Source organism: Nelumbo lutea, chromosome 1, assembly GCF_056320005.1.
Source record: "Nelumbo lutea isolate HS-2025 chromosome 1, American lotus-T2T, whole genome shotgun sequence".
Classification (NCBI taxonomy): domain Eukaryota; kingdom Viridiplantae; phylum Streptophyta; class Magnoliopsida; order Proteales; family Nelumbonaceae; genus Nelumbo; species Nelumbo lutea.
Window position 1 is genome coordinate 32,348,910 of NC_142684.1, and position 16,424 is coordinate 32,365,333.

Genomic DNA, 16,424 nt, shown 5'->3' on the forward strand with positions numbered 1-16,424 from the left:
CCCGATCTACAATGCAAAAGCACTTGGGTTTTTTCTTCTCACGATGGGATTCAGTTCCACACGAAAAGGAAAAAGGCTGCATTCTGCAGGTGCGTCCATCATCTCTTTAGCCTTTTACAATCATCTTCTCGTCAAATGCGACCTTATGCTTATGGCTCTCATCTGGCTGGACTCCACCAAACTCGGCAACCTCTATTCATGCTACCACACTGTGCTTCATTCGTACCAGTAATCTGAAATGTGACATGACGTTGGCCAAAAGCCAAAGTTCAAATTTTCATCTTTCAGTGTTCGCGATGATTTATTTATGCTTTTAGGTACAAATGCAATGCCTTGCTGATCAGTTTTCGAAATGTGAAATTGAAACTTGAGCTCACCGACAACAATACAAATATACAATCAATAGGTAGTTGATTGAAACCAATTTGGGCCCTGTTCCTGTCCAGTTCATTTCTTAAAGCTAAATGAAACAAATAGGATCCATCCTAGACGAATTAGCCCAGAAAGGTCAATCGCAAGAGATGGATGATAGATACCCAATTGTATATGCACTAGGGCCGGTATAGATACCTAGAACCACAATCTGAGTGTCAACCATTCAACATTTTAACTTTGTATCTCTCGTCTCTGCATGGCTCCACAGACCACAATCTCCCCATACCTTGTCCCAAGGTTCAAAGTATCCAACCACCTGGCACGCACAAATGGAGTTTCGCTTATGTGCTCCACAGACCACAATTTTTTTGGAAAATTGTCTAAAACTCACCATGAGTTCTCAACAATTCTCTTAAACTCACAACTTTTCAAAATGTCTAAAATTCACCATGTCAGTAAGTTTTTATTTTCCAAAACTCATCTTCCCTTAGTGCACCATTAATGCTTCTTAAAAGAGGTGTCCATGTCAGTATAAATAAAAATTTTCATGACCAAATTACCATTGAATGGTGAGTTAGAGGACAAATGGTCTTTTTCAGTTTTCAATTTTCTTATTTTTTTTTTGCATTTTTAGTGTTTTGTTATAATTTCCAATGGTTTTTATAATCTATTTTTTTTACATTTTTTTATTTTCTACAATCTATAAATTTTCCTGTATTTTTGTTATTTATTTACAATTTCTGTGTTTTTCTATAATTTTTGGTGTTTTTTCTACAATTTTTGTTTTCTGATTTTGTTTTTTAATTTCTATAATTTGAAAACAATTTTTTTTGTTTGCAATTTTTATAAATTTTTATATATATTTTTTAATTTCTATGTTTTTATGCATTTTATATTTGAAAATATATTTTTTGAACTTTTTTCCTTTTTTTCATGTCTAAATATTAAAATGGTAATATATTAACACTGATTAATTTATTTTGTATATGTTTTATATTATTCTATGAAGGCTAATATAGTAATATATAAATACCCGTTAGTCTAATGTCAATTTAGTCACATGGTGAGTTATAGACATTTTGAAAAGTTATGGTGAGTTTAAGAGAAATATTAAAAACTCATGATTAAATTTAGATAATTTTTCTTTTTTTTTTCCTCAAAATTTTATAAGGGGCTGGTTTTGGCAATGCCTACCCCCCTGAATTACAAAAACCCAAAACACCAATACACCCCGATACGTTTAGCTGGTTTCTGAATGTGGTTGCTGGTAGTACGGCCTATACTCGTATAATCGCCTGTGGCTGTGGACAATATAAACCCATTACCATTGAAGCGGTACAAACCAAGTTGTCCCTTTGCTACTTTCCTATTCCTTCAGTATGTTTAGGGCGTTTATGTAGGATTTTAGTTAGGCCTTTGCGCTAATTAGAGAGAGAGAGAGTATTTGTGCTAGTGAGGAATTACATTTGGCTCGTAGGTAATCACCTTTTCACATCCACCTCATCAATCATTCAAAAATTTTGACGATAATAAAGGAGATGTGGATTCATCATCCACTGTTAAATAAAAGCGATTGTACCTACAATTTAAAAGGATAGATTTTTTTTTCCTTTCTAGTGAGAAGGGTTGATCCTATGGAAATAAAACATGGAATATTCGTAGAAATTTCTTTATATTTGTTCTATTCCTGCCTATCACATTTTACGACAGTAAACATGATTCGGGATTACAAGTTTACAACCTTTCTGCCTCCCCATTTCAGAAAGCATTACATGGACGCCTCGGCTATCCTTGGGTGCGATAATCTTTTACGTACATCGATTGAGGACTTCCCTTTCTAACATATTTGGGAAGGTTGTAATTGTTTGGATCTGCTTCGGAAAGACCCAACATTACTCCAATAATAATAATAATTAGCGGAGGGGTTGGAATGGAATCATTGACCCGTTTATTCGATATCTGGTAAAATATCGTTGAATCGATCAATTATCCATTGATCCAAACAGTCAAATCATTGACTCGTTTAATGATTTTTTGTCGTTTATTTTTATTTTTATTTTTTTTTAATTTTTGTTGTCAAAACGAGCCATTTGTTCAAATCGAACAGTTGAACCGTCGACTTAAAAACTGGTGCCAGAACAATTCCATTTTCAGGTCGTATGAGTCACACACTTGAATAACATAACATGTATGGTACTGCTTAATGGACCTCACACACTCAATTTTTTGTTGTTAGAACGGGTTATCTATTTTTTTATTTTTTTAATTGAAAACCGTCCAGGCAACCAGTTCCGTTTTACCCCCAATCCCAGCCACTGGCCAAAAACCGTTGAATCGGTCAATGACCCATTGACCCGAGTGGTTGAACCGTCAACCCGTTCAATGGTTTTTGGATTATTTATTATTTTTTTTAATTTTTATTGTCAGAATGGGTCGTCCATTCGATTGGATGGTCGAACCATCAACCCAAAAGCCGGTTGCTAGAATGGTTTCATTTTCGGAACGTATGAGTCACACGCTCGAATGACATAACATCATGGTTTTTAAAACTGACCCAGAGACTAAACTGATTAGGGGTCCGATTATTGGGTTGAATGGTCTGATCGTTCGAATCAAACTTCCGGCCTATTTTGAAAAAAAAATTAAAAAAATGGTCAAAACCATTTAAATGATTCAATATTTAGTTATTAATAATATTTATAATAACTATTATATATTTATATAATTAGATAATTATATAAACAATATTTGTAATTATATATAATAACTATTATATATTTATCTAACAATGTTTATATAATTAATAGAAAATGGGTTGCTCTCACGTGGGAGTTTATTCACACAAGTAGATTCCATTTTTTGTACGGAGAGAACACCCCAATCCTATATATATATATATATACATATATATATAAAAGATACGGTAGGCTGCATGGACCTTTTTCTTCATTTTTGCTCTATCTGGTGCCTTTTCAAATAAATATGCAATCACCCTTATCTGTTAATTGTCTTGATGGAAAACACTAAACTAATGCTTAGACTATGTTTGGTTTGAAAGAAACGGTGGGGAAAGTAAAGGTAGGGATTCCCTTCCTTTCCTTACCGTTTTTCTTTCAAACCAAACACAGCCTTAAAGTTTTTAAAATCCCATCTTTGCCCAAGAACTTTATTGGGTGAATATTTATCAAATTACCCCAGAATGGTGATTCAATTTATTTAAGTGGGTTATTATTATTATTTTTTATTTCACTGAATGAACAACAAGGGCCAAGTTGGGATTGAACTTAAACCTCCCCTATTAGCAAAAAACACCATATTAAAGCAACCTAAAGAGAGACTCCATTACAAGACAATTAATGAAAGGGTGCATTTGCATATTTATTTGAAACATGAAGCTAGGGAGGTTTAAGTATCAGCCAGAAAGAATGGGAGGTTTATGTAAAATTCTTAAATTCAGATGTAAAGTGGAATACTGGAATTCCATGATCTTTGGTCATTTGATAAACATATTTAGCAATGCCCAATTTTTTCTTTCTTTTCATGATATTAAGTGATAAAATAATTACATGATTTGCAATATAAATGCAAGATGAACCAACAATTTTGAGTTTTCGGTTGGGAAACGCCGACTGCCCCCAAGACAATCATCAACCTTATTAGCTTGAACGAGAAATGGATATTGTGGGTGGAGGGAGAAATGATGTGGTTATAACTGTACAACTTTCAGATTTTATTGAGAATATTAACTGAAAATATATATATATATATATATATATATATATATATATATATATATATATATATATATATATATATATATATATATATATATATATATCTTTAGGTCTTCTTTTCAAGGGCTGAAGAGGAATGTTCAGATGGGGAAACTTCAGTGCTGCATATTGGGCAAACCTGCAAATTATACAAACTGGCTTATCAGAATGAAACCTTGGATCAACCATGAATAGGAATTATATTTGTAATAGTTGAGTAGCTAATTACCCTTTTAATTTGAAGCCATTTGCTTATACAATCTGAATGGTAGGGGTGTTCACAAGGAAGGGCTACTAGTGATTCTCCTTCTTCATACTCAACCTGACAGATCACGCACCTGCCATTTCTAAGACTCAGAGAGATTGCCCGTGGTTATGTTATCTATGTTATGTGAGAGTTAGGTATCGATCTCAACTTACCGATCCAAACCATTTTTGCACTCACTCTGGCACTTGAATTCACAGGGATGCAGAAGTGAGGTGACTGCATCTGCTGATAGTCCTCTATTCACTTTTCCAACAATCTCCCCCAGAGCAATCAGCTCCTGCAAATAACCTATCGGATGATTTCTTTCTGTAATTAGTAGTAAGTAATAGAAACGTAGCAAGACACCCTCATCATACCAACCTCATAAGACAAGTCGTCTGGATCGAGATCGTCTTCCTCCATATCCTACAGAGAAATTTCTTATATATAAGCTTCTCCATCATTCAACATATCTAATATTTGGTGCAATTTTGATGTTGCCCTTTCATAAAGTACTGCAATTGCTGTAATGGCTCGTTGAGATGATTTAATACATTTGAAAAGCGAATCAGCCAATCAGTTTCTGATCATTATGGTAATCCTAGTAGCCCTTGTATGTATGATCCCCTCTTTGCTTACTGTTAATTCATTTGGTTGGCAATTTCAGACTATAAACCATTTTACAGTCTGTTGGGCACTAATTGGGTCTTGAAGATGATATTGAATTAAAAAGAAAAGAAAAGATTTGAATAAGTACCTCATCTTCTTCATCCTGGAACTCCATTTCGTCTGTAAATGCAAACATTTAGAAGAGTTACAACAATGCTTCTTTTCTAGTTTGAATCTCAAAGTGTATCATGTGCACCAACTTTTCTGAAAGCCATAAGGACTATTAGTTACTGGAGATTTTCCAATCCAAACTCATCTTATTTATTAAAAAAGAATAAATTTATAGGCAAGTGATTCCCATATGTAAACTAAAATCAAAATTGAATTTGGGCTGGTTCTCTAGCTGGTAAATTTGAACCCACTCCAGTCCCAGGTGATTCATTTCCACCTTTGCTTGTAAATGATGATAACTGTCTAATTTATGGCTAGAAGCCCAATAGATTTCTTCACTTAAAACAGATGAGAACATTTATTCATTTCGGGTAGAAAAGAAAACCAGAAATATATCTTTCATTCTATAAGAAATTTTGATATATTCTATTTAGGTGAAAAATAAACTTTTCTAAAACCTTGATTAAAAGGACTCCAAAAAGGCAAAAACACCTTGACTAATTTGTGCTAAAGCCTAGAAGCAGACAGATGCAAATTACCATTGGCATCACCATCTTCCAATAAATCCATGTTGTCCCCACCATCTTCAACTCCTTCATCCTCTCCATTGTAATCCTCCTCTTCATCTGTTTCACTCAGTGTAAACATCAAAAATCCCCTATCCTGACAACAGAAAAAATTATATCATCACTCAAATGACAATAATGGATTAACCCAAAATAAAGAAACAACAGAATTTGAGTGACAAAATAGAAAAAAAAAAGTTGATGAGAAGACCTGTTCTTGCAGTGACATAGCAAGAGCCAAATCTGAGTCTTCTTGGTCGAGCTGGATGGATAGGACCCTCCTTGAAGCCTGTCTAGTCTCTTCATCATCCATGGAAAATGGATTCAATCTCTTCTGAAGGAAAAGGAAAAGAGAAACCCAGTTAGTGAAAGTATATGTGGAGACTCAGAATTCAGAAGATCTAAAGCTTGAGCTTTCCTGGGTAGAGAGCTAAAGCAACCTTTATGGGGTTTTATGCAAACGTTTCCCCCTAACGTATACAACTTATAATATATATAGGAATATATTCCAATTTGCAGTTTGAATACATGGTATACTTCTGCCTTGCTGTTGCCTAACGTGGAGGTAACCAACTGCTTGCCACTTGGCTTGTTGGGGGTGCCAATCACTTTATAGCAGTGTTTTAATAGTCGATCCGAAAATGAAACCGCTTTTCGGCCTGGGTGGTGGGTTGGTGCTTCAACCGTTTGAGTCAATTGGACCAACCTGTGGCATCATAATAAAGTAAAAAATAAATAAATTATAGAAAATTTTACCAAAAAAGAACAGAAAAATGGGTTTGTCTCTAACATCAAATATTCATCATATTAAATATATAAATAAGTGTGGTGCGATAAATGAGAACTATCGTTATCAATAAAGGAAATATCCAAAAAATACAAAAAAAAAATCTAACCCATGACGTGACCTGCTGATTGGATCAAATGATTCAACGCATGGTTTTCAAAATCAGACCGGAAAACCCAGGAATTAGTCAGGTAATTGGTTCCGTTTCACCTTAAAACCGCTTTTCGTCAACAAACTGTTGATTTAATTGATCAGCGATCCGCTAACCCAAATGGTCGAACCATCGACCTGGACAACGATTTTTGTCGTTTTTTATTTTTTTAAGTCAGAATGGGCCATCTGTTTGAACCAGACGATTGGACTGTTCGACCCGGGAACTGGTCCCTAGAACAGTTCCCTGTCCAGTCCAATATTAAAAACCTTGATTCAACGATTCAACTGGTCCGGTTCACGGGTGAAATGGATCAAAGTAGTGTTTGTTTTTTTACCAAAAAAAGAAAAAAAAAAACTAGGTCGATTACCAATAAATAATAAGTAATAGACCAAAGTAGTGTTTGTTTTTTACAAACGGTTCACGGGTGAAATGAACCCAAAGCATGGATGCAGATGAAGGATCAAGCAGTTCAACTGGATGATTTAACCCTAATTTGAAAACATTGCTCTTATATACTTCACTAGAATCGAGCAGTTCTTTTGTGCTGATAAAAAAAAATGGATGCAGGGTAAGAGTTCGTAGCGCATGGTTAAAACAGAAAATCATAGCCCACCAACAAGTCACTTCATTTAATTGAAGGTAAGACTATGGAAACAAATCAAAGGCTTTGATTCACTGTCGTAGCAAGTGTGGGTTGGCAGGGATAATAGAAGCCTCAGACTGCAAATAGAATTTTATATGTAAATAGGAAGGAAAATGTTATAGCTCATAGGCTGGCATGTCAATTAAGTTTGTAAAGGTGGTACTGAACGTCTATTCCAACTTCCCCTGGAAGGTCTTGATGTAAATATGTTTCTATCTACTTCAAAAATTAAAGAATGTTTTTATCTATAATATAAAGTTTTTCTTGTGCTTGCTGACCAAAAATAATAAAACAAAAAAACAAAAAAAATGCATAGAGGAGACGGCTATATATGGGTGGCAATCTGTATGGTTTAATGGGGTTTGAGCTGGCTGTAGTTAGAAGGTACAATTCACAACCAAGCCAAATCAAGCCTTCAGTCTCCAAGTCTGAACTTTGAATGACCCTGGAATGTGCCAACCAAACTTAGTTCTCTGTAGGCCCAAATGAACCAATTAACACACATTTATTTGAAAATTTGTTCTACGCCTCTATCATAAATAAATACATAAATATATACATACATATATGTATGTAAGTATGTATATATATATGGGCAAGATGATTTCGCTTATACTCATTTGAGCATAAATAGGCATAACTCACAATTGGGTTATGGTTGTATTTGGCATTAGATGTTCCCACAATTTTTTTTTTCTTTTTTTCGTCCACAAAAATTCTTTTGATCTTTCTAGATCTTTTGTTGTGTTTTTTGGGAATTAGAACATTTATTGGAGCATCAGGATATTTGGGGCATTTTTTGTTACTTTTACTTTAATATACCAGGCAGTCATCTACAAATTGGAGCATCAGGATATTTTGGGCATTTTTTGTTATTTTTACTTTAATATCTTACTTTTTTTTTTCTCCCATGGCTTTTTCAAAGATGTAAGGAGATAGAAGGTCCTCTTGCCTTAATTATTTCCCTAGTAGGATTTCTAGTCTCTCCTAGAGTGTCATTAACTAACACTTGATAGCTTACGAGGTTATACATTCCATTACCCAATTGATCCAATTTTTGTTTAGTCTCATTTTACTAGAGATTTTTTTTTAATAAAATCCCATTCTAGCCTATCATAGGCTTTTCCATATAGATTTTATATGCTATTAGCCCAGCTTTCCCTTTTCTTAGTTTTCATGGTATTTCCTTTTTTTTTTTTTTTGAAAGATAAGATAAATTTTATTAGGAACAACAAGCAAATAGTACAACGGTTCCCTACCCACACTGAGATTGGCTAGGAAAGCAGATCAGATTGCAGACTCCAAAGGAAATGGGATCTTAACAACTCAGACACATTCATGTTTTTGTAGAGACATAAGGTATTAGTTTACTAACAACGGAACATATTAGGTCCTCTGAACTCTTCACTTTTTTAAAAACATATTAGGTCCAAAGAACAGTTGCAAGAACAGACTTCCAGACAAGCTTTCATTTTTTCTTCAGCCCTTGGACTTTCTAGCAACATAGCAAGTCTTTGACTGAGTTCGTCATTACACAATTGATTCCAACAACATTAAGAAAGTGTTCCCACACCTTGGGAGTGAACAGAGTAGTGGCTACTCAGATGATTTGTAGTTTCAGGCACTAGGTCACAAAGGCTATAAGACAGATCCAAGAGTTGTAGGCCCATTCTCTCCAGACTTGTTCTTGTAAGACATTTATTTAAAGTCATATTCCAAACCAGAAAATTCACTTTTGAGGGAGAAGTAGGACTCCAAATTTGCTCACTAGGGAATCTGAAAGACTAGATCTGCTTAGTTTTGAAGCCAAAGATCAAAACATCCATCACCATTCCACTTTCACTTCCAACACTAGTCATCCTCTTTGCTGATGTCAATTTCCTGACTCAGTAAAAGGTTCAGCAACTCCAATACTTCACCAAATTCCCAGTCAAACAAGTTTTTTTCTGAATTAAGGGACCCTGACTATTGAATGTTTAGAATAGACATAGGAATCAACCACTAAGACATCTTGGTTAGCTGCACATTGAAAGAGGAGAGGGTAGGCCTCAGCCAAGGTTCTGTCCATACAAGGTCTTTCCAAAATCTTAACTTGTCACCTTTGCCTATCTTAAACCCCACCTCGTCAGAGAAACAGGGAAAACATTTCATGATTCCTTTCCAAATAGAACAACCCCAATTTGGAAGGGAGTCCTAAGAATACCAATCACCCAATTCACCCCAAACTTGAACGTAATTAGGCTTCTCCACCTACTAAAGAGGGTTGCATTAAACAATTTTAATTTTTTGATTCCCAAATCCCCTTCTTCAATAGGAAGACAGACTTTCTCCCACTTAATGAGATGGATTTTCTTTTCTTCTTTCCACCCTTTCCAATAGGAAGTTTCTCTGTAAGCACTCTAGCTTTTTGGCAATTTTATCTAGGGTCGGGAAGAGGGAAAGGAAATAAGTGGGAAGGTTAGTCCTAAGACCACTTCATACCAGCAAAGAATTCCAAATAACACCTCTAACTGGCTAGGATCAGCATCAAGAAAGTAAAGAGCGTCATTTACAAACTAGAGAATGGTATTTGCAATTAAAACATTATTATAGATCTATCTATTAGGGACAAAAAAGGGGAAATTAATTTCTTTAATATTGGCCTTAATATGTTGACCAATATTTTGGCTATTATCTCGTAAATAACATTACATAAACTTATGGGCCTGAAGTGTTTAAGTCTATCAGGATTCTTTATTTTCAGGATCAGAGTTATAAAAATCTTATTTAGTTTTCGATTCATTTATCCAAAACAAAAGAAGGCTTCAATTAGTTTTTTGACTTGGTCCTCTATTATTAGGGATGGCAGTTTCTACCCTACCTAGTGGGTACTCACCCCTACCCTCCCCGATAGGGTGGGGGTTTTTTTTGCTTGAAGAATGGGTTTTAGGATAGGGATGGATTTTGGGATTTTACAACCTGTATGAGTATGAGTAGGGTACAATATTAGGCCAAACTCAATACTCCCTAACCCGCATATTGTTGGATAGCATATAAACTTTATACATTAGGTCTTGAATTTAATAATATTTTGATTTTTTATATTAAGGATAATTGATAGTTTATGTGATTTTTACATGCCTTAATCAAATAATTAAACATTTTATTTTTTTAGTTGTGTTATTTATTTATTTATTGCTTATATATGACAAGAAATAATAAGAAATTAAAAGTATGTGCTAAACTCAATCTGCCCTTACCCTTGAATGCGGGGAGGGTTTGGATTCTCAAAATCCAACCTCCTATGGGTTTTGGGGTGAATACGGGTTGGGAGGTTTAGGGAGATGGGTAGGGTTTAGAATAGACCTATTCGCGGACTGGGCTTCGGGCCTGACTTGACACTATGTTGGGCTCGGGCTTCGGGTCTGGCCCATTAAAAAGTTTTGACAAAAACTAGACCCAAGCCTGGCCCATAAATAGGTGTATCTAGAATTAAAAAAAAAAAAACCCTCCCTGAACCCGCTCCGTTGCCATCCTTACCTATTAAGTCCCAGTATTTCTTAAAAATTTAAATTTATTTCATCCAGATCGAAGCCTTATTCCTTCCCATTGAATTCAGAGCCTCTCAATTTAACCCTCCAGGACCTCTTCACCTACTTTTTCATTTTCTTCGTAGGTCACAATAGGATTGATAACTTCTATTCGATCAACTCTAGTTCGACCACTCAATCATTTGAGGAATTTTTTATTTTAATAATCCTATTTTTGTATTTGCTCATTGTTGCTTTAATGTGGAAATACTTAATATTTTTATCTCCACATTTCAATCGATCCACTCTGGGCCTAGTACAACTTCTATTTTTTCTAGGATTTTGTTTAATCTTCTTTGTATAACTTTTTTCTTTATTTATTACTTCTCAGTCCACTTTTCAACCTTCTCTTTTGTATTTGCTTTAATTGTTATACCAAATTCTTTTTTATTTCAAATATATTTCCAATTTAAGTTTTATTCCAGTTTCTTAAATTTTGTGCCACTAGCCTTCATTTTTGAGTAAATTATTCACCTATAGAACCCTTTACCGACTATTCCAAGCATCCTTAATAATTTCCTTTAAATGCCTGTAGATTATTCCTTTTAGGGAGAATAACCAATCAGCTTGGATCAGAATTTTATAACCCTATAGTACAGGGGGAATGCATCCTGATCATGAATTGATGTTAAAATTATGGACAGAAAGTGGTTTATAGGGGGGAGAGGACTAGTAGTAGGGGGGTGGTCTGGAATTCAGAATTCTGCATCGAGTGTATGCATACTTCTCCATTCTTTTTAACATCTGTTATGGACTCACAATAAAGGTGCAACAAATTTGGTCAGGTAAAGTCAAAATGTGTTTGACCAAAACTTATTTTGGGCCAATTGGATTATTGTGTTCTTGTTCAACCCAACCTAATTTTAGATGGGTTAGGTCAGCTTTTAGGCCTTGGAAAACTAACCCAAACAAATTAACCTCGCATGCTCCAACCCAATCATGAAAATAACTTATTCAAGTTGGATTAGGGTTATATTTTCAGAGGTTAGGTTGGACTAGATTAGAGCTAATGTATCTTTTCCTTGACTTAGGCTTGGGTTGACCTCAACCCAACCCAACTCGGCCTGAGGTGAGGCTCAATTTTATCAACCAAATTAGTAGTTGATATTTGAGCATTTGGGGGCTGTTGCTTCATATAATAAGTATGAGAACTCGTGTTTGAGTCTAGGAGCAGCTAGTTGCCCAACCAACCACTTTGGGTAGAAAAATCATGGTTTTCAAAACTGAATCGGACTGGGCACCTGGGAATTGGTTATCTAACTGTTCTATTTCACCCTAAAACCGCTTTTTGGTAAAAAACAAATATCATCAATTTGGTTAGCGACTCGCTAACTCAAGCAGTCAAACCGTTGACTCGGACAACGGTTTTTGGCTGTTTTTATTTTACTATTTTATTATTTTTTAAGTCAGAACATGCCATCTATTTGAACCGGGAACTGGTCCCCATAATGGTTCCCTGTCCAGTCCAATTTTAAAAACCTTGGAGAAAATGTCAAATATTAAGGTCTATATCCAACCTATTCCTCCCAAGACCCCAAATAAGTGAAACCAATATATAGGGTAATGGACTTTTATACATCTATAGATAGGATTTTCTATGTGATTTTTAGAAAGTGAATTTAAATTAGAATTAGAACCCAAATCTGATTAGCTCACAAAATGATTTGATATGGATGTTAAGGTTGAGAAAGTCTAAATCACTCATATAGTTTCATTTAATTAGACAAAACCTAATCAATCAATCCATATTTTGGGTAAAATTCAGAAAACTACTTCTACTAGGGGTAGTAACACTTACACTACAAGAAAATTGGCCTTTGACAATAAGCACTTCATTACAGTTGCAAATGGTTGTTGCCAAAAGATAAGCATTAACAACAATTGATCAACGTTGTTGCTAAATCAAATTAATTTGCGACAAAAATCACCTAATTATTGTTCATTTTATCTACAACTGTTGCTAAAGCAATGAATTGGAAACAAAGCTTACCACCTTTTGTTCTTACTATGAATTGGAAACTAATAGAGATCAACCGTTGCGAATTCTATCCTTAATTAGTGGGAATGCCATTGAATCTTTAGCAACAATCTTTGAAAATTGTAGTCACAAACATATTTAATACATCAACAAATGGAATAAATAGCAAAAATTCATTTTAATGAGTCCAGCTTGGATTAACTCCAATGATTTGATTATTTGACAACCAAGAAATTAATTAATCAAAATAGGATCAACTTATGACATCACAATTAAAATAATAATATACAGAAAATTTTTATTAAATAAGATAATAAAATATAAAAAATTGAAGAAAACATGTAAAAATTATATTAAATATTTAAATATAATGATTGAAATGTTTAAATATATAAAAAAATGCAAAAAGGGAAGAAAACTCAATGCTTTTGGGCTTTAACCTTTTATTTCTATTTTTGGAGTTCAACCATGATAACAAACTTCACTAGTAATATTAGGTCCCCCAACCTTCATTTGCAACAAAGAGTTATCTCATATTTTCAGATTGTAAGATTTGCTCCTACCATTAGCGTTCCTTTAATTTTGTGTTTTTTATTACTATTTTGTCATCTTTCTTATTACATCTCCGAAACCCAAGTTTGTCACCCAATAGTAAATGCACTTTATTATTGGCCAATCAAATATACAATTGATAAGATTAATAGTTACTTGGAAAAGAGTGTTACATAAGCTAATTAAGCAAATTTTTAGGGTTCTTGGTCTTGGAGATGATAGCGATAAAGGTATAATTTAGTTTTTTTCAGCACTAGTAAATGTGCACGTACGTTGCACGTGGCATTTTCAAATGATGATGATAGTAATATTTTAGTGTTTTCATTAGAACTCATGTAAGAAAGAAAAGTGATCAATAAAACATGGTGTACTGGTGGATATATTATCTTTCAACCTAGAGACCTAACTTCAAATGTTTTTATGCTTTGTATCAATGTTTTCAACTTGTGATTGAACCAAACAGTTGGATTTATTAGTTTGTCACTTAGACATATACTTTAGTATATATGTTTTAACCTAAACCATTTTTTTGAAAAAAAAAATCATTGACTTAGTCAACAACCAAATGACCTTATTGGTTGAATCACTAACCTCTTTGACTAGGTCAATGGACCATGGTTAAGACATTAATTTGTTTTTTTTTTTTTTTATTTATAGTCATTTTCATCTTTGCTAACATTAATTTTCATTTTCAAACATATTTTTAATAGTATGTTTATTTTTTTTTATAAAATTTATAAAGAATTTTTATATTCTTATTTGTAATTATTTAATTTATGACATAATAAAAGTTACTCATTTACTAGGAGGAAATGCAACTGCAATATATTGTTTGAATAATGTGGTCAAATCAATTGACTATATTGATCAACCAGTCACCCAATTTAGAATTATAGGTCCATTTACCACTAAAACACTTGCTTGTGGTAACCTAGATAATTAAACCACTAAACTATTTGACATGGTTAGTGGGGTCATTTGTTAGACATTAACGCTCTTTATTTTTTTTCCTAATTTTTATCTCATTTCCATCATTGGTCAAAATAATTTTCATTTATCACACTTATTTTATATGATGAATATATAATATTATAGAATATGCCTAAATTTCTATACAAATTTCTACATTTTTAGAACTTTAGGCTGTCTTTGGTTGCAGTGCAATTTATTTGCACTAGTACAAATGCATGGGAGTGCAAATGTAAAAAATACAAATTCATGTCTAATTTTATTTTGGATTTTGCTTTATTCTGCTTCATGGTTTGATTTACTTCATTTTTACTACAATCAAACAAAATAAGCTAAAATTTGAAACAAAAGTAGGTCAAAATTTACAGTCAAATCATTTGCATTGTCATGGTTTTGCATCAATTTTGCATTGCAACCAAACACAGCCTTATGTATTTTGTTATTTAATTATAATATCATGTGTCAAGCCATTTGAGATGGATAGTTGAACTACTAACCCACCACATGGATGGGAAAAACTATTTTTCTTTTTTGGTTGATTGTAAATCTTGTATTCCATTTCCATCATTAATAAAAGTAATTCTTATTTTTCATGTTTATTTTTATTTAATATGATGAATATATGACATTAGAAATGTATCAAATTATTTTTTGCCCATTAGGAGGAGTGTTTCAGGCTTTCAGCTGAACCAAAAGCCTACCTTTTGAAGATTTATCTGCAAACACAATATAGACTAAAATGCAGTCAAAACCTCCAATAAATCTGCAACCACCTCCCTATTAGCTCTCCCCAGAAAATAAAACATAATCCACAAACATTAGATGGGATATTCTCGGAGCTTTGCTACTAATATTGATCCTTTGAAGCTTGCTTTCCCCATAGCCAAAGACAAACAAATAGGGAGATAAAGGGTTTCCCATTGATTAAAACAGAAAAACTAGCACTTTTAATGCAAGCCCGAAATAGCTCACACCAATTCGAGCAAAAACCTAATTCATTCAAAACACATGCATATTAAGTAATCCCATTATAGAGTATCATAGCCCTTTGGGATACCAAGTTTGGCAATCATAAAACCCTCTCTTACTCTTTTCTTCCTAGTATATTAAAGGATCTCTTGAGATCATGAATTTGTCTTCTTGGGATAAAAGCACTCTAGAAAGGTGAAATACATATTCCAGTAAAGTAAAGGTTTCATCATATCTGTTGGAATTTTTGTAATTAATGATTTTGTACAAAGACTAATTACACAAACAAAGTGTGATTAATATGACCAACAAAAAATTTTCATTAAAGAAGAACTCACAAACAAACTCAAAACCTCCTACAACTTTGGTACACCATTGTAGGGATCCCATTAACTCTTGTAGCTTTCAACCAACCCATTGACATTATAACACTCTAAACCTCCTCAACTAAAGGAGGATGGAGAAGATAAACATTATCCTCATAACTAACTTTATCAAAAATAAGAGGAGAATCAATTACACTCTCTCTTGTTGTCTTAAAAGGATTAGAAAAATGATCAACAAAGACACTAGCAATATCAACAGGATGATTTATTCAATTACCTTCATCATCTTTTATCCAGGCTATACTATTTTTTTTTTTTGACAACGGAAGAGGGTGACTTTATGAAAGAAGTTATTGGAATTTTGATCTCCCTTATCCAACCACACTTAACTCTAGATTTTTGAGCCATAAGATCTCCTTTTTAGATAGCTTAAGGTCTAACTTGCACTCAATTTCTTGCCTATGCAAAATATCTTCATTTAATTGATAGTCCAATTTTAGTTTTTCTAGCTCAACTTGGAGATTCTTGATATTCTATTTTATATTGCTAAATACATGTTTGTGTTTGTTACAAAGCCTTAGATTGTATTTTAGTTTCCCAATCTTCCTTTCTTGACAAATTGTACTATTTCTTTACATCCCGGATGAGTAGTCCATTCCTCTTCAAAGCACAAAAAAAAAAAAAAAAAAAAAGAAAAAGAAAAAGAAAAATACACTTTAGACTTTCAAATTCTTTA

General features: G+C 33.5%; 1 protein-coding gene across 1 annotated transcript; it reads right to left on the reverse strand.

Moving 5' to 3' along the window:
- Positions 1–4,160: 4,160 nt before the first annotated feature.
- Positions 4,161–6,179, reverse strand: LOC148874187 (RING/U-box superfamily protein). Its single transcript, XM_088984163.1, has 7 exons — positions 5,953–6,179; positions 5,715–5,838; positions 5,153–5,184; positions 4,777–4,821; positions 4,569–4,693; positions 4,378–4,486; positions 4,161–4,287 (listed from the first exon to the last, which is right to left on the reverse strand). Exons 1-7 carry the CDS (start codon positions 6,052–6,054, stop codon positions 4,216–4,218), a joined length of 609 nt encoding a protein of 202 aa, XP_088840289.1. The 5' UTR covers positions 6,055–6,179; the 3' UTR covers positions 4,161–4,215.
- Between the last annotated feature and the right edge of the window lie 10,245 nt (positions 6,180–16,424).

Bases quoted from the DNA above. Each gene is read 5' to 3' on its own strand.
- LOC148874187 (XM_088984163.1), bottom strand. From the start codon at position 6,054: ATGGATGATGAAGAGACTAGACAGGCTTCAAGGAGGGTCCTATCCATC. The intron at 5,185-5,714 runs GTAATTTGCATC...TTGCATTTACAG, and splicing joins GGAAGATGGTGATGCCAATG to ACGAAATGGAGTTCCAGGAT. The intron at 4,822-5,152 runs GTACTTATTCAA...ATTTCTCTGTAG, and splicing joins TCCAGGATGAAGAAGATGAG to GATATGGAGGAAGACGATCT.